Consider the following 23,766-nt stretch of genomic DNA (forward strand, 5'->3'; position numbering starts at 1 on the left):
ATTTTTGTTAGAAGGAAACTTTTAACTTAATTTAGCTATTGAAACATAATAGGAAATTTACAAACAATAAAAACCTAACAATGAGGTGGTGGGGAGGAAGGATGTCAATTTTTTTTCCCCCAACTCCCTCCCCCATTGTGGTAAGTTTTACTCTTACTAATAAATTCCTTATTAGGTGTCAATAACTAAATTAAACTAATAGTTTCCCACTAACATAAATCCTAATCCACTTTTTAACACAGAATTCTAATGTGAAGTGTATGAACCTACTTGTTTAAAAATATGTACCTATAGCCAACAGGTAAAAAGGCAAGAAATTATTAATTCAGTTTTCAGGAGCTACCATTTTAATATGCTGTTGCTTCATATTTCCCACATGTGGAAACCCAATTATGGTGTACTTGTTAGTGATAAAAACACATTAAAATGTTACATTTTAAGAAGGTATTTAAATCTGACAAACTGGTGGTAACAGTGAAGATATTTACTTTCAATTCTAAAATTAATACATTTGAAATTAAGATTTTCTAAAAATGGAGGTTCAGTAAACTTTTTCAACAGATAATGACTATCTAAATACAATTAGAAGTTTTAAAAGGGTATATTGTATTTATTGTATACTTACATGTTTTCCTCTCCAACAATGCATATTGCAGACAAGAGTTTAACAACATCAGTCATCATGTTAGTTTGTCTGGGATCAATTGCTCTGGCCAGCAATGAAAGGCTCCTTTCTTCTCCCATTATTCTTTCCAACCCATACTAAAGTAACAAGAACAGATAGTGAAGGCTTAAGTTTTAACAACTCCAGCAAGCAAAATTGCAACTTAAGAAATGGCAAATGTAAACGATACTGACATACTGGTCTAATGCAATTTGTTAAGTGGCATTTTCAGTCTGCAAATTCTGCATTTTGAAATACAAACACTGAAGCTGGAGTAAAGAATAAGAAACACTTTTTTCTTCTGCAAGAATCATGGATATCAATGCCCAATAGATGAAAATTTTTGTTCCAGTCCTCTTTGATATCAAGTTAATCAACACTGAGTGACGTAAAAAAAGACACCAAGATTTTCAATCAAATGGGCTCGCAAAATCCAAAAAAAGATAAAAATGAATTATAACAAAATGAACATAATTTCTATCAAAAACTTTGACGAAATAATAAATTCTAAATAGCAGTAGCAGAATATGAATTAACTGTATCGTCCTCAAAGTTATGTTTCATTTAAACTTTTCCTTCTCTCAGTAATAAAAGAAAATGAAGGATATGCAGAATAATTTACACTACACCACTGGAAAAACCTGAAACTGGGTGTTCCCACAGAAAACACTTATCCATAGGGTGATATAGTAACAGCCATATAAGGTTGCAACACAAATTTGCTGGGGATTGAAAGTTTTTTTCCCATCAAAGATTTAATTTTCTCTTTGCCTAGAGATGTTAAGAATCTAATTATTCCTTAAAAAGCTCTGAATGCAGCACACAATATTCCAGTAAATGCTAAACCCAGGGTTGTGAGTTCAATCCCTGAGGGGGCCACATGGGGATCTGAGGCAAAAATCAGTACTTGGTCCTCCTAGTGAAGGCAGGGGGCTGGACTTGATGACCTTTCAGGGTCCCTTCCAGTTCTATGAGATAAAATAAATATATGGAGATATACCTATTTTATTTTTATAATTTGGTGTGTAGTAAATTCACGAAATATCAATTTGAGTCCTTGTCAGATGGTACAGGTATTTACAAACCAGCATAAACCATAATTACAATATAGTAGTGTATTTTTCCCAACTGTTTATTAAATATTTAATAGGGAAATTTGATATTTCCAGGCACTTTTCATTGTTAAGAATAATTCAAGAGGAGGTTAATGAAACACATTAAAAGGCCCAAAGCAAAATTTGCTTAGGAATGTTATTTTTCAACATCTGAAGATAAAAGAAAACAATTTATTTTCTAAAAGATTATTCTTAACCATCTTAACATTTGGATTGTTGGTCCTCATGTAGATGTGAAGACACTGAAGAGCTGCTATAGTCTATACTTGTGCAACACAAGTCTCAAAACCCCTACAATGACCTGTAAAATGAAAAATGAATCCTACAAGAAGTGGAAACATGGACAAATTCCTATGGAGAATAAAAAAAATAGATCAAGCGTCTAGGGACAAAATCAGAAAGGCAAAGGCAAAAAATGGGTTACATCTAGCAAGGGACAGACAACAAAAAGAGGTTCTATAAATACATTAGGAGCAGGAGACAGAAAAAAAGAAAACCAAGATCCACTAGTTATTGGGGAGGGAGAGCTAATCAAGCATAATACCAAGAAAGCCAAGATGATGTTATGCCTACTTTTCACCATCAAGGTCAATGTCAATTGTGACCAGATGCTTAACACAATTAATATTAACAACAAGTGGGAAAAGAATACAAGCCACAATAGAAAAGGAACAGGTTAAAAAATAGTTAGATAAATTAGATATTTTCAAGTTGGCAGGGCCTGACTAACTTCATTTTAGGGTATTTAAGGAACTAACAACAGCAACCCTGGGAGTATTAGCCATTATCTTTGAGAGCTCCTGGAGGGTAGGTGACATCCTGGAGGACTGGAGAAGGGCACACACAGTACCTTTCTTTGATAAGGAGAACCAAGACAACCCAGGGAATTAGGGACCAGTTGGTCTCTCTGATACCTTAAAAAACACTGGAATACATTATTAGGCAATCAATCTGTAAGCACCTAGACAATGACAGGGTGATAAATATACAACATGGATTTGTCAAGAAAAAATCATGCCAAACCAACCTAATTTCCTTCATTTACAGGAATACTGGTTTAGTGGATATGGGGAAGCAGTAGACATGATGCATTTTAATTTTAGTAAGGCTTTTGACACAGTCACACATGACAGTCTTATGAGTAAACTAGGGAAATGTGATTTAGATTAAATTAGGATTAGAATTCAAAATTACCTTGATGAACTAGAGAACTGAAATCAACATGATGAAATTCAATATCAACAAATGAAAAGTACTACACTTTGGAACAAATTTACCATTTTGTAGCAGAATATCAGGTTATCTGTACCCTTGTGGTGGTGTTCTAGTTAGGAACCTATTAAAGGGTTATCTCCATCCACAAGTCCTAGGGAAGACCCTGTGTGACACAGGGCAAGAAAGGGTTAAGAAACTTTCAGGCTAACTGACCCAGATTCAACCTTTAAAGACATATTAGTATATAATGGTGGTGGGTTTTTTGTGTGTTTACATATATATTGTTTGGTTACATTGTCAACCCTTAACAGTTCCTGTCTATCGCTGTAGTCTGTTAATTCTGAGATCAAAAGGAGATCTTAACATTTAACTGAACTGTAAATGTAGTGATTTCATGGTCTTCATTTCTCTTTGAAGCATATAGTAAACTACCTGTAAATGACAGGAGATAGGCAATTGCCTTATGTTAATCCATATAGCTAATTACCGGTGATGCTTACAAAATAGGAGGATGCTTCAAAGACACTATTCTTCTTCACCCAAGGAACACCTGCTGTCAAGAAGCTGACAATAGCATGCAACGGATCTGTAAAAACTCTTGGACCCTGATGCTTTCATCTCAGATGTACTTAAGCTTCATCAGGGGAAGTTTGAGTTGCAAGACTGAAGGTATCCAGTTCCATTTTGGATCACCCAGATATTAAATGTTGGATTGTAACCTATGGACTAATTCTAAAAGGACTTTTTGCAACTCTAAAGCTCACCATCTCTACTATGAAATTGACCTAAGAACTCTATTCATATCTGTATGTACAATGATATTTTAACCAATTGTCTCTTCTTTTTAAATAAATCTTAGTTTAGTTGATAAGAATTGGCTGTAAGCATGTATTTGGGTAAGGTCTGAAATATTCATTGACCTGAGGGGTAATGTATCCAATCCTTTGGGATTGATACAACTTTTATATGATGAACAAAATTTTCAGTAATCCTCACCATATGTTACTTGGCTGTCTGGGTGGGAGCTCAAGGCTCAGTTGCTTTAAGGGAACTGTATTTTTGGCTTCTGAGTAACCAGAAAGATATTATAAAAGTTGTTTTGTTACTGGCTTAGTGAATCTAAGCATTAGAATAATCACCGGTTTAGGGAATCATCTGCCCCATTCTTTGAAATTTGCCCTTGCTGAACAACCTCTGCATGGCTCCCCTGGGGCCCCGGCCACATCCCCAAGGAACCATCATTATTCAGATATTTTGGGATCTGATGGGAGTTCCTCAATAGGTATGTCAATACAGACAGGACACATCTTTAAAATCACATTCCTACTAGCACTTTTTGGAGCATTTATAAACAGTGAACTGATGCCTGGATTGTTTATAAAGGATATTTCTAATAAGGCATCAGAGTTTAGGAATTTATAGTGGGGCAAATGTTCGGTCACCTTGATCCGGAAATGTCAAAGACAGAACAGGAAAGACAAAGTGAGTCCATATTATTGCATGAAGGTGGGGAAGCATATATTATCCCTGGTGCAGCATTAAGGATTTATACAGAACTGAGGCTGGCTGGTCATGGCCATCATTGCTTCTGAACAAGAGTTATCTCATCCAATTCCAGTTTGTGGAAGTCTTAAAGACACACAGTCAGGATTTCCTCCTGGTGAATTGGGGTCCCATTCATTCTGGATCAGTGCAACAACTTCTGCATTGCAACAGGAATCAACTGGGATGCAGGGATACAGGTGCTTGGTCAGTGGCATCTGAATGTATACAGGGTCATGTGTGTGGCCACAGTTGAGACTGAAAGACCAGTGGTGTTAGTGTACTAAACTTTTGATGTTTATCCAGTTTCCTGGAGCAAACAAACAGATCACAAGAGTTGCTGTTTGAATCTGTAGGCAAAGTATTGAGCACTGGTACCTCAGGGAGGAAACCAGTCAACCTGGAACAGGTACAAAGAAGGGCCACTAGAATGGTCCGAGGAATGGAAGGCCTGTCATATGAAAGGAGACTTGAGGAGCTCGGTTTGTTTTCCTTAACCAAAAGAAGGATAAGAGGAGATATGATTACACTCTTTAAATATATCAGAGGGATAAATACCAGGGAAGGAGAGGAATTATTTCAGCTCAGTGCTAATGTGGACACGAGGACAAACGGATATAAATTGTCAGTTAGGAAATTTAGGCTAGAAATTAGACGAAGGTTTCTAACTATCAGGGGAGTGCAATACTGGAACAGCCTACCGAGGGAAACAGTGGGGGCGAAGGACCTCCATGACTTTAAGACTAAGCTAGATAAGTTTATGGAGGAGATGGTATGATAGGATACCAGGCTTAGTCAATAGGTTAATTAAGTGCCACACTGGTAAATAGTACAATGGGTCAATGATATGTTATTCTTAACCTTTTTCCAGAGGGTATGGCTGGAGAGTCTTGCCCGCATGCTCGGGGTTCAGCTGACCGCCATATTTGGGGTCGGGAAGGAATTTTCCTCCAGGGTAGATTGGCTGTGGCCCTGGAGGTTTTTCGCCTTCCTCCGAAGCATGGGGCAGGGGTCGCTTGCTAATGGAGTGGGGAGATCGGCTAATGTGGCCTGCATCTTGCAGGAGGTCAGACTAGATGATCATATTGGTCCCTTCTGATCTATGATTCTATGATTCTATGAACCTAGACATTCACATTTGGGCATCAGTGGTGAAGTGATTCTGCGCTGCTGGCATAGAAGGGGCATCCTGATGCTCTTCTTACACTCTTTGGAAGCCAGGAAGTAACTATGTAAAAAGATTATTGTAAACTTAGTTGAAAATAATTTGATATTCCCTAAGGGAGCTGACTTAACCATGAAAGCAGAGAGAGAGTGAGGGCAGATCCAGGACCTTTTTCCCCAGGCTATCTGTAAACCTGTCTGAAATGCTAAAGAAGTGAGTATGAGGAGGAGACCCCAGGGCTTCATGGGTTGATATGGCTAAAAGATGTGTGGTTTGGGAGGTGGATAAATTTGTATGAAAGTAGCAAGGATCAAACATTTGACAGAAATGCAAAAGGCCTCATGAAAAACAAATAGTACCAACGTGAAGTATCATGACGAACAAAGTGGAAGAGCTATTCCTAGCACTGTGCAAAAGGAATACTTATGCTAAACAAATAGGAAAATCTCTCGATAATGATGCAGCATTGCAGAAAAAGAGAAGCCCAATTTTGTTAGGAGTTTGAATTATGACTACATTTAATAGGCCATTATGATTTCAGTAGCTAAATATTAGCCTCTTGGGTTAATTTGTATTGTTTGTTTCTTCAAGAAAATTGAGGGGAAATTACATTTTATATTAAAACCACTACAGATGATTAGGCTGTGTACTTAAACTCTGAAACCATGTACCCTGTTCAAGAAATTAAGCGATGTCTTGAAATTTTTTAGCTTTACAATCAGTATATAAATCAATCCATTGAACTATTAGCTAAACATGTTGGACAGATACTCAGCTTCATGCTGAGGAATGAAACGGAACAGAGGGGAACTATCAAAAGAAACACTTTCAATTACAAAGGATGCTTCCATCCTAACAGAAGAAACAATTTCAAAGTTGGGTATTGAAACAACATTTTCCACATTAAACTTGTCATTTAAAGCAATTAAAAGAGTTGAACTTATTGACTATGTTTAGTTGTCAAGATTCACAAATTTCAACTTGGATGAAAATATTTGGTTTGAGTGTACAGTACAATCCATGCACATTAATGGATCTGGGCTTAAGGGGCTGAAACATAACAGTGGTTTTCTTTCAGATATAATACCTGAAAACCATCCAAGCAAATAAAGTCACTTCAGGTTAAACCATGGTAATCTATGCTACATTATGATTTAGATACATGGACTACCTTATGAATAAACTGAATTATTGAGTAACAATAAATCACATACCTTATTATTCATAAAGGCCTTCAAACACTGTACGATCTTATGCTGACTCCTCTTCACAACTCTGTCCTGACTGAATTGATATACAAAATTTAAGTTGTAATTAATGTAATTATATATTACACAAAATTCAAGGTTTACATAAAGCGTCCTTACGATTTTGTTTCAACCAGTCTTTCTAAAACATCCAGCAACAATCCCAGTCCTTCATGTCCAAAGTTTTCAACCCAACTAGAAGAGAAAAAAAAACCACCAGTTAAGTACATTATTAATAACTCAGTATTTCAGATATTGAATTATTATTATTATTATTATTATAACAACATCTAGAGCCCCTGTCATGGACCAGGAACCCCTTGTACTAGGTGCTGTGTAAATAGGGCAAGAAGACAGTCTGTCCCCCAAATTGCTTTGCATTTCAATCAGTTCTTTTGCACGTCAGTCATTCCTTTCCTTCTGCCACTAGTTTGCAGTTCTATCTGAAATCTGAATCCATATGGGTATTTCTCAATATATCATTTTTAGAAAACTTTCTAAAACAATGAAAATGTTTTATTTGGTACATAAGAGAAAAAAAATTAAAGGCATCATTCTCTGATAAATATTTTGGTATAGAGAATGGATTCTAAAAAGACACATTCTTTCTCAATCCAAGCAAAGCGTGAATTAAAGAGTTTGTTACATGTTATAACAATCTCTCATGAGTAAAATTTTTGACTAACAGGCTTTGTTATAGATTAATCTCTAAAGTAGATCAAGAAGAAACAACATGTTTGTGTGACTATTAAAATGATTTAAGGAAAGTGTGATAGTTGTGGAACCTATATATAAGTTTATGAATTGTGGTTATTTTTATTAAAATCCTGTATCACTGTATGCCTCTATATGTCAGAAAGTGGGTAGAAAAACGTGAAGGAGACAGGTGGGGAGAAAAGATCAGAAGCAGGAGGAGGCAACTGACTCAAGTAGTAAGAAACAGACTCCATGATTCAAAGGAAAAGCCATGTGCTGGTTGGGGATCCTGGACACACTAACAGACTGACCAAATCCCAGAGGATACTCAAAACTGCTGAGAAAGCTGAGGCACAGATGGCCTATAGATGTTTTATTATTTTGTTAAGATCTGTATATCTCGTGCTATCTAAATTAAAGAGTGATTAGTTTTGGAACTATTGCAAAGTCTGTGTGGTCCTGGAGGGGAAGTGTAAACCAGAGTGCTCACAAGGTTGGAACTCTGGGAAAGGGTGTGCTTAAGTAACTGAGAAGTCTGAGAGAGCCTAGTCACAGGACTTAGGCAGTTGGACTTCAGTATCTTAGCTCTTAGAAGTGGGTGCTAGATGGAGGAACTACACCTCAAAAGAGTACCTAAAAATCCAAAGTCACAGGCAGTGCCTGGACTCTACTCAAATGCAGGAAGCTTAAATGCACACAGCCCCATCATCTTGGCCCAAAACAGCATCCTGATGATTGACCAATGGGATTTTTTTTTTTTTTAAACCAGGACTGTGACAAAGATGAAGATTTGTTTAGTGGGGAGGGTGCTAGGCTGGAACTCATGAGACACTGCCACACAATTCCTGTTTGACCTTGGGCAAGTCACTCAGTCTCTCTCTCTGTCTCAGTTCTCCATCTAGAAAATGGAGATAACAGTGCTTCCTTACCTTAGAGGAGTTTTGTGAGGATAAATTGGTTAACCATTCTGAGGCACTCAGCTACTGTGGTAATGGGGGCCACATAAGAACTCTAGGATAAGATACTGAAAACCTACATTGTGATACAGCTGTTACAAACCCTAATTCCCTTCTCTGGGTGTGCATAACAGAACCAGAAAAAGTTTCTGAAAGCCTGCAACACTGTGTTCTTTCTAAGGACTTACTGCCTAAAAGCTTGTTTAAAAAGTTGAATATTTAATTTATTGCTTATATTGTATATTTGTAATAAATGTAAGCATCTGTATATTAAGCAATTGTGTAGCATTTTCTTTGAATACGAGTAGGAAACTATTAAGATTTAAATTTAGGATTTTGAATATGCTAGTCCTGAAGGTTTAATTCTGTGCAATGTTTTCTGAAAAAAAATGCCAAAATGAACCATGGCACATGATTTTACAAAGGGATAACCTGAGGTGCAGGAAAAAGAGTGCAATAAGAAAAAAGTTCCTGGCTGGCTGCTGGGACTCAACAAAGATAAGAGCTGCGGGGAAGTGGCCCAGGGAAACGCAGTTTAGTTAAAGGGATGCGGCACGTGGCTGCTACTGAGATGGTCCCTAGGTAGAGGTCCGGAGTAGTGGGTGAGCCTGGGGTCACCCCCCAACAGCCACTGGTGAAGTGACTATACCCTGAATGAAGGGAATTTGGACAGGTCTAGGGAAGCGACTGTATGTGGAACTGGTACTCCCCGGAATGGGGCTGAACCACATTATATATGTATAAATTATATACATAATTTGCACTAAAAATCATAGCTACTCTTTAGCAAAGGAATCCAGCACTAAATTCTCTGGCCACACATGTATTGCCTTTATTTAATTGCTATAGAAATTATTTAAATGATTTTCCTTTTAGAAAATGGAAGTCTATTCAATTGTGCAACTAATTTTTGCAAACTGATTTTGGAAATCCACTCACCCACCCCATTCCAGCGGAAACAAATAGGAGTGGACCCCCTTTAATTTTGAGTTATCACTTTCTGTTAAAGATGGATAATGCTTTTCTTTTCCTTTCTTGTCTCTATGTTTTTGGTTTTGTTTTTTTTATTTCACTGCATATATTATTTGAAGATTGAACTTCATTTATATTAAAGCAATGGCTGAAGAGAATACTTAAATTAAAAAGATTAATGCTGGTTCTTAGATATAAGCAGATATTTCTTACCACCTCAAAATCTAACATTAAGATCAGCTGTTCTCGGCTAGCTGTTTTAACATGGATTCAAATACTTAAACAGAAACTCTTCAGATGAAACAAGGCATTTAATTTTTAAAAAAAAGTGACTTACTGAAAAATTCTGGAGATAAAGCACCAACAGAAAAATTTCATTTCACTACTACTCTTCCTAAAATTTAGAATAATGCAATATGTTCATCTAAACATTGACCCCCCGAACATATGACAATCTTCCTCCCAGCTGCCAATCCAACTAAAAAAGAAATTAACTAGCACTTTAAACTTCAGTACACAACTTCCTGCTGCACCCAAACAACCCAGTACCCTTTTCCCGTTCACCAGATACCCTTCCTTGTGTTCCTGAACTAATTTCTGCTCAAACCTTCCAATAAGCAACCTCGTCTAATACACCAGCTCCTTCCTTGCTAGGATTCATTTACTTTGAAATTAGGTTGCAGTCTAAACATTCCGTTTAAACGAGTCTCTCTAGCAGTGACTAATCCCCCAGAAAAAAGTTCCTGGCTGGCTGCTGGGACTCGACAAAGATAAGAGCTGCGGGGAAGTGGCCCAGGGAAACGCAGTTAGTTAAAGGGATGCGGCACGTGGCTGCTACTGAGATGGTCCCTAGGTAGAGGTCCGGAGTAGTGGGTGAGCCTGGGGTCACCCCCCAACAGCCACTCGTGAAGTGGCTATACCCTGAGAGAAGGGAATTTGGACAGGTCTAGGGAAGGGACTGTATGTGGAACTGGTACTCCCCGGAATGGGGCTGAACCACATGCACTTCTCCAGGCCAGTCACAGCCTTCCCAGACAAAGTGCATCAAAGCCAGGAGAACAGAGGGACAAGAGACATCCAGGAAAAACTCAATATGTCATTTGGGGACATGCACTTTTCACTCTTGGCAGTATAAATTGTGTTGAAAGTTTTGATGGTGGATGGTCTGCCTTTCTGATTTTTACATTGGCATGTAAATACCTGTATAAAATAATTTTGAATTTGCACACAAGGCTACAGTAGCAAGTTTTCTTATACATAATGTTAGAAGTTGCACAAACTGTAATGAATGTCATCACATGTGCAGACTCAATAACTTTCATAATAAAAAAAAATAGAAATTGTCATCACAATAATCCCTAAACTGAGTTGCAGTACCTGGCCAGTACTGGAAAAAAAAATGCATAATACCAACACATTTTAAAAAAATCCCACAGCTGCCCCACTCCCATATACAGAACTTCAAATGCCATTTATTCCCCCTTATGCATGGGACTACATAAACCCATTATACGCGCACAAAGCATCTAGGATTTCTCTTTCACATGTGAATCCAGCACCAGTCATGCATAACAGGTACACTGTCTAACTGTGTACTGGCTCAGAAATCCAGCAGTGTCTTGAGTCCACTCCTTGTGAAAAAGTTCCCCACTTTGTCCTCGCAGACATTGTGCAGAACACAGCACATTATAATAATGTGGACTGCTTTAATGATACTGGCATACATAGCAGGATATCAGTCTGTCAAATGTACATTCCACCCCCATCCTAGAGAATGTGTCACTCCATCTTCTTTGGCCAGGTGCTCTGAAATCAGGTTATGGTTTCATAAGCCATGGCAACGGGGGGCAAGCAGAGTACCCTAGAACAACAGTGGGGACAGTAACTCCATTTATGATGTCATTCAATGGGAATAACGTCCCAGCTTCTCCACAAAGATAAAAGTCCTGATCTCAGGAACAACCTGGCATCAAACACCCTTCCAATGGATGCCATATTAGTGTCCATTAATCTGCTCCTATGGTTGACCAGAGCCTGCCTAACCATGACATAGTACCCATTGCAGTTTGTGTATTTATGCTCCTTGCAGAAGGCAAAACCATAGTCCAGGCAATGACCCCCACGCAGTTTGGAAAGCCCATTCTCTCAAAGCCAGTAATTACTTCAAAAACAATTTGTAATGCCCAGCACCTTTGAGTAATCACTTCAAAAACATTTGCCATAACCACCCCACAGTTGATTTGCCTCTCTAATATGGTGCTAAAGGGTTGGGGCAAGGTAATCACAAACCTCTGCTTCTTCACGCGAGAGTTCTGGACCCAGTGTCGGTCACCCCAAGTCAACATGACTATGTGTTCTCACCAGTCTGTGCATGTGGCCCTACTTCAGAAGCATCGGTCTACATAGGAGCAATGTGCAGCTAATGTTACAGGCACGAGCAGCATCAGCTGGGTTGCAGCTGGCATGTCAATATCCCCTTCCAAGAGGTACCTCTGGCAGTTCACAAACTGCCACCAGAACCACCACCTGCATCTGACGTATGTTTTGCCTGATTCCTAAAATAGAACTGATTGATAGCATGAGGTCGAAAAATTCCTCCACCAGTTTGGGTTCCATGTTGATGGCCCAAGCTGCGGTGGGTATGCAGACAAAGTGGTTGGAGTGGAGGAGTTGGCAAGCTAAAACCACACTAAACACTTCTGGGTCAACTCCTGCAGGACAGACAGACAAGTTCTCCCACAACCCACTGTGAACCAACCCCTAGAGTCACTTCAGCTTTCAAGGAACCCTAAAATACAATAGTGTATGCCCACAAAAGCTGTAATTCTGACTCAGGTCTGCATAGTCAGTACAGCAGCACCAGCACAGCTGTGAGGCTTAGAGTTTTCAATACAGTGTGAATGCTCAAGTGGAGACCAAAACAGGGCTTCGTGAAGAAAATGAGTTGAAACTTCTTAAGTTTTGCATAATTAAAAACCACTGACATTCCCTTTTTTAGTTTTAACTTACTAAACTGGAAGTTTTGTTTATAATTTTAGAATTAAAAGGGCCCACAAATGAAAATATTTACAAACAAAGCAGTACAATATAGCCACAATTACTTTTACATGGGGAAGTGAAGGAGTAATCCATACAAAGCCTTAGACCCACTCCTCCCTTCCAACCAACACTGCCAACTGAAGGACATCTGGAAAAAATGAAGCTTAGAGACCTTGAAACGTGGACTGTCATTACACTGAATCACTTAATATAAGCAGAAATCTTTAACTTTACCATGGGTAATTAGCTTCTCAGCATCAACGCTGAATTTCATACCCAAACAACTATTGCACATATTCAGTCAATTTTTCCTCTGTACCAGCCTGAAGGAGCCACCTTTCAATTCCAGACAAAGACAAATAAGTGCTGTCACACAAAGTTTTGTGAACCTAAACTTAGTCCACCTTTAATACTTGCAGACTTAATGAAAATGCTATCCCATGGTAAAAGGATTAGATTAAGTTAACTCTAAGTCATCCTCATGTTTCTGCACTGATCTTCTACTATATAGGTAATAGGTAATAATTGGAGATATACCAATCTCCTAGAACTGGAAGGGACCTTGAAAGGTCATTGAGTCCAGCCCCCTGCCTTCACTAGCAGGACCAATTTTTGCCCCAGATCCCTAAGTGGCCCCCTCAAGGATTGAACTCACAACTCTGGGTTTAGCAGGCCAATGCTCAAACCACTAAGCTATCCCTCCCCCCAGGGTGGGGAAAAAGTCTTAATTAAACTTTTTAAAATTTAAACTAAATACATATTTATGTTTTTTAAATAAACCTGTTTGAAATTATGACAATTTATGTTCAGATTGCAACTTACCATATATTAAAATAATTTCAATTAAATAAAATATAAAGCAGTACATTTGCTGCCAAAGTTTAAAAAAGTCAAACCACTGACCATGTAGAAGTCACTGGCTAAGCACCTGGAACCAGAGCTTGCTGAAGTGCTAAGCTAGCTTTTGATAGGCAGTAACCTCTTCAGCAGGCAGAAAGAATGCTCTCTCATTTGAGTTTATTCCAGTAGTTCAGTTCAATGTTTAGTTCACTCACAGCCTGTTTTCCCCTTCCAATCAATCAATGAATAAAAGCCAATTGAGAGGTTATCTACTACTTCTGAAACCTTGAGGAATGCAGTAACCAGGGGGAAAAAAAATCACTTAATTCACTAACTACAGGTAATGTTTCTTTCTTAATAAACCAGTTTAAAATGGAAAACATTTTGGTAAAGCTCTTTATTTAATTTAAAAAATTAAAATGCTGGTTTTGTGCATTTTTAATTGAATTCAAAATTTTCATCCAAATAGAACTTAATGTACATCAAAAGGGGAAAAAAATAATTATCCAGCAAAGAAGAAACTAATCATTCACCATTTTTCTAATGTAACACATAAAAATTAAGAATCTGAATAAATGTATGTTAAGTTATATAATTGCTTCAGAAAGCATGTATGCACATAGTATATCTTCTGGTTAACAAAAGTACTAAATAAGCATAAAGGCTATATTTATTTGAAAATCAACATGTTTTAATGGTTCCCAGCCAATGAGAATCAATTTTTCTTGAGGAAAATAACTGAAAGTGCAAAACAAGATTAAAACTGGTGATTTACATTGCTTTATTTGAATCAATCCATCCTGCTATTTAGCAAAAGACACTTGAAATTTTATTTTCATGTTTTTTCCAGTTATTGCATGTTTTAAAGTAACATGACTCATTGTGTACATTTTTGTTTCCTTTTAATACAAATTGTGTGCCCATAAATATTTTTCAATTATTTATTTCTGTGAAGTATATTTCCAGTGTACAAAAGGGAAAAAACAGTTAGTTTCAGAAAAGATTTTACAAGTCAAGAAATATTGAGCAAGTTGGCCCTCTGTCCTGACAGACGTTTATTGAATTCCATAGCTTACAACAAAAAGTGCTATCTTTTCATCCTCAGTAAAAAAGAAAACTGCAACAAGAAAATTATCAACTAATCTAGAAGTGATCATTCTTCAGGAAAGTATATCAACCTGTATTTGTTTTGTGCTTGTCAGCAAAATTCACCACAAGGTTTCAATAATTTATCAACAGCATTCACAGATGACTAGACAAGTGCAAATATTCTCTCTACCCTTGTTGAATATTCACAGCAGAGTTTCCAACATTCTTACCAGGAAAGCTTCTTGTGAAATGAAGTAAAAAAACAAAATAGTTTCACATCAATACTTAATAAAACCTTGATAAGAGTCCAACAATAACCAGTTTGATAGCAAACTGGATAGTCAGTGCAATGTCCAACCTTTTAAGAGAAAAATTTTAGAAGAATACTTTGATTTAACATTCCCTAGCAAAATGAGTGAGTTGCCCGTCCAGAAATAGAAAAAATGGGAAGACAGAACAGCAATACTGAGTAAGGAGGTAGAACTAATGGAGATAGTAAGAGCCCAAACTACTGTTTACAAACTTATTTCCACTGCGGTCTTGGCCTTCTGACAAAGAGAAGCAAAAACCACCTCCTTTTTACGTAGAAGTATGGCTTCATTTTCATCATATGCAAGGTAGGCATGTGAAAATTCATTCTCCAAATGTACGGTGAATATTGAGTAACAAGCTTTTTCACATGGTGGAGGGTGGCAATTGATCCAAGTTCTTAACAGTTTTATCTGCAGTGTATATCATAATGATACTTAAGCTAGTTTTGTAAGCAATTTATGTCTACAAGCAGGATCATTTAATAACTGCTAACCATCCAAAGAGGAAAAAGTCATTACTGAAGAAACCTACATCTTGTAAATTTAAGACTGTGTTTAAAGGCTCCAAAGCCTTCTGATCCATTCCTTTTTGGTCACTATAGGACTACAAAATAGGTGACTTTAAGAAGTCATATTTTGACTTTTTTTTCAATCAACAGAAATGGCAGAGAATATTTCTCGTCATTGAGTAGAGAGAAAAAATTCTGAATTACTTGTGAATTAAAAACAAAATTCATAATTATACATTATGAGGGTTTCACCTATAAAAAAGGTTAAGAATTCTAAATTCTGATTCCTAAATCAATTATTCCTATAGTTTTCATGCTCATGAACTATCATTTTCTCCCAAAGTTGGGATCAACTGAAAAATAACAGCTTATATTTAAAAAACCCTTTTTCAAATATATCACAATAAGTAACTAAAATAACAGCTGAAGAATGTAAATCAAGCAGGACAAAGGAAAATTATTTTAATATTGCAGGTTATTTAAAATGAAGAACTATAACCCAAATATATTCTGGTGTGTGTTTAGTTTTTTTATTTACTCTTAAGTTTGTAAAACAAAATTTCTTTAAAAGTTTTACAATCTATTTAGAACCATTTTGGTTACTCAAAATATGTAGTTTCCATGATAAATATTTGTTAACTTTTGTTGAAGAAAACTCATATTAAGACCTTTGACAAGTAGAAAAGGTGCAGGTGACAAAATAATAAATTTGATACCTTAAACTTGAAGGTCAGCTTTAATACAATATCAAAAACCAATTTCCACTCATGTGTCAGAGTCATTCATCAGGTATGTTTAACGCAATTATAACCTATACCAAAACTTTCATTTGCTCCTAACCTCTTACTAGGGGGAATTAGGTACTCAAAAACAACAAGTCTAGTGGGGCCTACAAACACTTAAGTCATGCACCATAAATTGGAACAAACGTGAACAAATAGCAAAATATAAGTAATCCTTCCATGGAATTTGTGTAAGCTACATGATCCCAAAAATGACTAGAAAGTGCTTTGGTTGAAAGTGCTAAGCAGAAGTCTATTGATCACTGTGTGGGTCACCGCCACCCCAGAGAGAGATGAGCCCCTCTGGACCACAGAGTGGGAAGAGCCAGGAAGCCCTGAGCCCGCCCCGCAAAGGGTCAGGCTTGGCAAAGGAAGTATAAAGGCCCAAACCCAGAGCTCACTGAGAGCAACCGCCAGGGAAGCCAGACGCCTGCAGCCTACCTTCATGTTGGGAAAACACCAGCGACCTACGGAGGAACCAAGGGCTGGCCGGGCCTGCCCCAGGCCAGCTACCCGGAGGAGTTGCCGAACCTGCCCCAGGCCAGCTATCTCGAGGAACCCATGATGCTGGACCCCCCTGAGGACACCACCCTGACCCAGGTACCTCAAGAGGGGGAGTTCAGAAGTAGCCTGGGGGGCAGCTGACCCTAGTCTAGCTGTGACACTGCCAGAACCCATGTCAGTGTGTTGTGGCCAGGCTCCCCACTGACACAGCAGCAGGTCCTCTGGTGCTGCTAAGGCCCCAGGATGGAACACAGTGGAGTGGGAGGGCCTGCTTTGCCCCAACCCCCAACTCGTGGGTGGCAGTCTCCCCCTCTCCGAGGCTTTCAGACCTAGGCTCACTGTTATATACCAGGGGTCAGCAACCTCTGGCACGCGGCTCACCAGGGTAAGCACCCTGGCGGGCCAGGCAAGTTTGTTCACCTGCTGCATCTGCAGGTTCGGCTGATCACGGCTCCCACTGGCTGATCGCCATCCCAGACCAATGGGGATGGCGGGAAGCCACAGCCAGCACATCCCTCGGCCCAGGCTGCTTCCTGCAGCCCCCATTGGCCTGGGACGGTGAACCACGGCCAGTGGGAGCTGCGGTTGACCGAACCTGCCGATGTGACAGGTAAACAAACTGGCCCGGCCCACCAGGGTGCTTATCCTGGCGAGCCACGTGCCAGAGGTTGTCAATCCCTGGTACATGCTGTTATTGTTCAGCCCCTGCCTGAGCACCTGACTCAGCATTGCCCCACGCTGACCTAGGGCCTGGGCTGACTGTTTATTTCTGCTCTCACGAAGGCCGCAGAGGAAGACTCCTGCACACGGACTAATTCCCTGCTAGGCCTCCTCCCGAATTTACTGAGGCAGTGGGGGTTCCTAGAGAGAGATGAGCCCTGGTTAACCTCTCTACAATTGTACTTGTAACAAAGAGTAATATCTTATTTACTAGGGTTTCCATTGTGATAGTGGATTTCTGCCCTTTTGTTCTTTCCCTGCCATCACATGTTCATCTTACTAGGAATCTGGTAACTGGCATACCAAATCACTAGCGGCATATCCACAGTCCAGTATCAGGTGTAAAAACACAACACCAAATGAGTCAAAGAAAATACATGAAATCCTGCAGTATACTGTTATGAAATAACTATGCATGGAAGAATTAGATTATCTTAAGCATCAAACATTAATTTCACTATTATAGACAAACTGAAGATGATAACCAATAATAATCAGTCTTTACAGATAAAGTACGAAAAATGCTTCTTGAGAACTTGGAGTTTCATTAAGGCTATTTACTTTGTATATTTTGACATATGATGTTTACATTTGTGTTTTAACAGTTATAAAGCTTTAACTTTTTGAATCTCCCTGTCATTAAATAGTCTGATCCTCCCACCATTATTTGACACGCCACAATTTCCCACAACTACTGCAATCTAAATCGATAAAAATAAAATGCTCAAAAATAAAGAGAGATATAATTTTGACAGATTATAACAAAAATCAAATTCTGCCAAGCCCAGAAATAACCCACTCAGTGTAAGTTTCTCACTAATCAACGTACTTGAGCAGCTGGCTTAAAACTGCTTCATATCCTCTTCCATTTTTTTAGTACTTTCCGTGATGGCTTTTTAGGAACTGGATCAGCCCCTCAAAAAACTAAATGGAAAAATCTGTATAAAAAACTTTTGCAGAATCCCAGTTCATTGTTCTCTTTCTACTGAGAGATCCCAATCATCTGAGAGATCCAGCTTTCATCTAAAGCAGGGCTCTCAAACTCGATTTACCTGAAGTCCAGTGCCAGTCCTCAAATCCTCCCAGTGGGCCAATAAGGTCACTCATGCTGCCCAGAACCCACCCCCCAAAAATCTGCCTAAGGCTCTGGGAGGGAGTTTAGGTGGGGAAGGAGGTCTGGGGTAGGGGGTTGGGGTGCAGCCTCTTGGAAGGATTCTGGGTGCAGAAGGAGTGAGAGGTTGGGCTCTGGGAGGGACTTTGGGTGGGGGAAGGGATCTGGGGTGCAAGCTCTGGACTGGGGCACGGGTGCAGGAGGAGGGGGTGGGGTGCAGGTTCTAGAAGGAGGAGGGGTGCAGGCTCTGGAAGGGGGTCAGGGGAATTGGGAGGGTGCAGGCTCTGGAAGGGGGTCAGGGAGTGCCCCCCAGGCACCACCCCTGCAGCTTCCCATTGGCTGCCGGGGCGCTTCGGGCAGGGTCAGCGCACAGAGGCACAGCCCCACCCCACCCTGGGAATGCAGGGAGGGGCCAGCAGACCACATGGAGCAAGTAGGCAGATGCCACTCAGCTCCCCTGCACTGTCCGTGGTCAGCAGGGCCCCGTGGGCCACATTCGGGAGGTTCTCAGGCCACAATGTAGGGATATTAAAGAAGGTTTATATTAAACATGGTTTATATGAGAAATGATTTATTGATTTATTGTTAGTTAATACTTTATAACTTAAGGTTTATGTTAGAAGTAAATTTGTGATTCCCAACATTTAGCCTCTAACCTGCAAGCCACCAGCTGTGTCTGTGTGAAGCCTGCTCAAAGAGATACTTGGTATAAAACTTGTTAAGCTCAAAGAAATACTTTGTATAAAACTTGTTAAACATTAATTATCTCTAAGTAAGCCAAAACAGTAGCTGTTATAGTGTATAAATAGAGACCCCCACCCTCTGTAAGTTTTCATCTCACTTTATCTTTGCTTGTTAAAAGACAGGGAGTCTCACATAAATTGGTAACACCCCAAAAAGTAAAGAGACAGTGAAATAGATGTGATTAAGATAGAGAATGTATGTGAATGAATGGTTAGGGAGTACCAGCCTGAAGAATTCAGTGTCAGCTGAAGAAGGTGTCAAGTGGGATCAACCAGATGACCCTCGGAGGGCAAACTGGAATCCACCCACCACACCTCAAAGGAAGGAAGAACAAAACATCTAACAACATGAAGCCAGCCACCTGCTGATTGATTTAGCAACAGCAAAATGAAGCAACTCCTATGAACTAACATAGGGAAAAATCCCTATAAAACTGGACTCTAAAGAATAAGGACTTTGAGTCTATGGTTCTGCTGCCAGCCTCCAGGAGCATCAGATGCATCTGACACAGACTCGGCTCCATCCTCATGACCAAGATACTGGCCAGTAACTTGGCATAAGCAACATCTAGGCTGGTAACTATAACATCTATACAGAACCTGAATGAATGATTGTGTGAATAAGTGTGTGTGTGTGTGTGTGTGTGTGTGTGTGTGTGTGTGTGTGTGTGTGTGTGTGTGTGTGTGTGTGTGTGTGTGTGTGTATAATGTATAAGTAGTGATAGAAATAAGTAGTAAAACAACGTTGTTTGCTTTTGTCTTGTTATGGTATTTACAATAAATGTGGCATCTTTGCCTTATCCCTCTTAATAAGATCCTGCTGGTTTTTATTATATTGGTATAACAACAGATGGCCCCCGGGCCGGGAGTTTGAGACCCCTAATCTAAAGGTACGGAGGTCCTGAAAACCCAAGCATCCTGACCCACGAAGAGACACCTGTTTATGTAAGCAGTGTTTAGTAACTTTACTCTCCCAACAAGTTTCTCTTAACTAAAAGTCCTTTATGGACAAGAACCTGAGTTTTGGAATATTGGGATGTCCAAAGTTTCACCACACCAGAGGACTCCCCAGACAACAGAAGCAATGGTGATATAATCCCATTTTGTTCTAAAGCACAGGAAGATTTGTAAATCGTATTTACTACGAAGATACCACGGGGAATTTCTGTGCTTTGAAGGAAGCCAGAATTTAGACTTGGAGTGCAAACATATTGCCTTTCCAGAATTCTGAAAACCCTTGTATGTAGTTCAGATTCTTGTTCCACAGAGTTATGGATCTTTGAATTGAAATTCCAAAACTTAACTTCCATAGATACTAATAAAATATTCTGATTCCAAATAAGTAATAAGAAAGATTATACTAGAAGGAAAGAAAGAGAGACTTTAAGTAGCTTTAAGATTTCAAATCTTCCCGTTAGGGACACCTAGAGTGTGGGGTTGCATCCCTGGCCACATTGGCAAATAGTCATTGATAAACCTATCCTCTATGAAACTTATCAAAATATTTTAAATCAGTTATACTTTTGGCCTTCACAGCATCCCCTGGCAATGAGTTCCACAAGTGGACTGGGCACTGTATGAAGTAGTATTTCCTAATGTTAGTTATAAACCTGTTGCCTATTAATTTCACCAAGAGACACTTGGTTCTTGTTGTGAAGGGGTAAATAACACTTCCTCGTTGCTTTTCTTAACACCGTTCATAATTTTATTGACCTATATCATACACCCCCTTACTCATCCCTTTTCCAAGCTGAACAGTCCCTGTCTTTTTAATCTCCCCCCAATAAGGAAGCTGTTAACATACACCTAATTATTAGTTGCCCTTCTCTGTACCTTATACAATTCTAATATTTTTTTTTTAAAGATAAGGCAACCAGAACTATATGCAGTATTCACGGTGTGGGCATACCATGAATTTGTATAGCAGCATTATATTTACTGTGTCACAATAACTATCCCTTTCCTAATGGCTGGTAACTGATGGGTTCCGTCACAGAGATCCCCTTGGGATTGTCACCTGATGTGCTGAAATTACATCTGAGCCTGTTTTTCCTGCCAACTTGGGACTTCCAGAACCTGTCTTGTTTAGCCAAACACACTAGCCTGCTGCAACACAGACTCAGGGTCTGGACCATGCCCCCAAAGCTACAGGCTTTAAGTGAAAAGCGCTCAGCGGGTTACCTATCTCCAGCACCCAAACGTCCAATTATACAGTGTAAATTCATAAATTGTCCACCCTCTATAACACTGATGGATATGCCCAGCTGTTTGCTCCCCCAGATAGTAATCATTTACTCTGGGTTTATTAATAAACAAAAGTGATGTTATTAAGTATAAAAAGTAGTATTTAAGTGGTTTCTAGTAATAACAGACAGAACAAAATAAGTCACTAACAAAATAAAGCAGAAACACACAAGTCTAAGCCTAATACATTAAGAAACTGATTACAGGTAATAGCTCACCCTCAGAGATGTTCCAATAAGCTGTTTTCACAGACTAGACTCCTTCCCAGCCTCGGCCCAATCCTTTCCCCAGTACAATTTTCGCTAGATCCAGCAGACATCTCAGGTGGTAAGTAGTGGTTTTCTCATGACTGGCCACCCCCTTTGTCCTGCTCCACCCCCTTTTATAGCTTTGGCACAAGGCAGGAATCTTGTCTGTACTTGTTCCCACCCCATCCTCATCACTGGAAAATTACAAGGATTAAGATGGATTCCTGTATCATGTGACATGGTCACATGTCACTAAGTCTCCAGTCTTCCTGGGTTGGCCCACACATAGGCTATGTCTACACTACGGGATTATTCCGATTTTACAGAAACCGGTTTTTTAAAACAGATTGTATAAAGTCGATTGCACGTGGCCACACTAAGCACATTAATTCGGCGGTGTGCGTCCATGTACCGAGGCTAGTGTCGATTTCCGGAGCGTTGCACTGTGGGTAGCTATCCAATAGTTCCCGCAGTCTCTCCCACCCATTGGAATTCTGGGTTGAGATCCCAGTGCCTGATGGGGCAAAAAACATTGTTGCGGGTGGTTCTGGATACAGCCTCACCCCTCCCTCCGTGCAAGTAGCAGACAACTGTTTCGCGCCTTTTTTCCTGGGTGAACTGTGCAGACGCCATAGCACGGCAAGCATGGACCCTGCTCAGCTCAAGACAGCAATCATGGACATTGTAAACACCTCGCGCATTCTCATGCAGTCAGTGCTGAACCAGGACCTGCAAAACCAGTCGAGAAGGTGGCGGCTATGGCAGCACGGCGATGAGGACATGGACACAGAATTCTCTCAAACCGCGGGCCCCTGCGCTTTGGAGATCGTGTTAGTAATAGGGAAGGTTCTAGCCATGGAACGCTGATTTTGGGCCCGGGAAACAAGCACAGACTGGTGGGACTGCATAGTGTTGCAGGTGTGGGATGATTCCCAGTGGCTGCGAAACTTTCGCATGCGTAAGGGCACTTTCATGGAACTTTGTGACTTGCTTTCTCCTGCCCTGAAGTGCCAGAATACCAAGATGAAAGCAGCCCTCACAGTTCATGAGCGAGTGGCAATAGCCCTCTGGAAGCTTACAACGCCAGACAGCTACCGGTCAGTCGGGAATCAATTTGGAGTGGGCAAATCTACTGTGGGGGCTGCTGTGATGCAAGTAGCCAAAGCAATCATTAAGCTGCTGCTACGAAAGGTTGTGACTCTGGGAAATGTGCAGGTCATAGTGGATGGCTTTCCTGCAATGGGATTCCGTAACTGTGGTAAGGCGATAGATGGAACCCATATTCCTATCTTGGCACCGGAGCACCAGGGCATCCACTACATAAACCGCAAGGGGTACTTTTCCATGGTGCTGCAAGCACTGGTGGATCACAAGGTGTCATAAACAGGGTTAAGGTTTTTTCTACCTGTAAAGGGTTAACAAGCAGTACCTGTGAACACCTGACCAGAGGACCAATCAGGGACAAGAGATTTTCAAATCTCTGTGGAGGGAAGTTTTTTTTTCTGTTCTTTGTTTTAGAGTCTCTCTCTTGGGAGTTAAGGGAGTACAGACATCTTAATCAAGTCCTCCCAGGTTTCTGCAATAAATTCTTCTATTCAAGCTAGTGAGTATTAGCAAGGAACTAGTATTCTTATACTTTTATTTCTGTATTTGCAATTCTGTGTTTTGCTATAGAATTTCTTTAATTCTGTACTGTTATTGCTTTTACTGAGAAAGAAGGGAGCGGGAATTCTCTCCAAAAATTGATAAGTTTAGACCCTGGGTATTGTTCTATCTTGGTATTACAGAGACAGTTACTTTCTTATTCTTTAATAAATCTTTTCTGTTAAGGACTTAGTTGATCTTTCCTTGGGTAAATTCTCAGGGAAAGGGGAGGAGGAAGGCATTCCTCTGTAGTTGGATCCCAGTATCTCTCCTAGGAAAAGGGAGGGGGGAGGAAGCAGGGGGGAAGGGTTTATTTCTCCTAGGTGTAAGAACTCCATGGATTTGGGGCTCTTGGGATCCCCAAGGATTTTGGGGAACGACTGTGTCCCAATACACATACATTATTGGGT

General features: G+C 39.8%; 1 protein-coding gene across 4 annotated transcripts in view; it reads right to left on the reverse strand.

Moving 5' to 3' along the window:
- The window catches only part of DIAPH3 (diaphanous related formin 3), a 481,747-nt gene that overhangs the window by 378,627 nt on the left and 79,354 nt on the right, over positions 1–23,766 (reverse strand). For all 4 annotated transcript variants that reach the window (XM_039507674.1, XM_039507681.1, XM_039507691.1 and 1 more), the window contains 3 exons: positions 7,069–7,143; positions 6,916–6,985; positions 626–762 (listed from right to left, as the gene is read on the reverse strand). In XM_039507674.1, the coding sequence (XP_039363608.1) occupies positions 626–762; positions 6,916–6,985; positions 7,069–7,143 (282 nt within the window). The remainder of the gene's footprint in view (positions 1–625; positions 763–6,915; positions 6,986–7,068; positions 7,144–23,766) is intronic.

Source organism: Mauremys reevesii, linkage group 1 (genome assembly GCF_016161935.1).
Source record: "Mauremys reevesii isolate NIE-2019 linkage group 1, ASM1616193v1, whole genome shotgun sequence".
Classification (NCBI taxonomy): domain Eukaryota; kingdom Metazoa; phylum Chordata; order Testudines; family Geoemydidae; genus Mauremys; species Mauremys reevesii.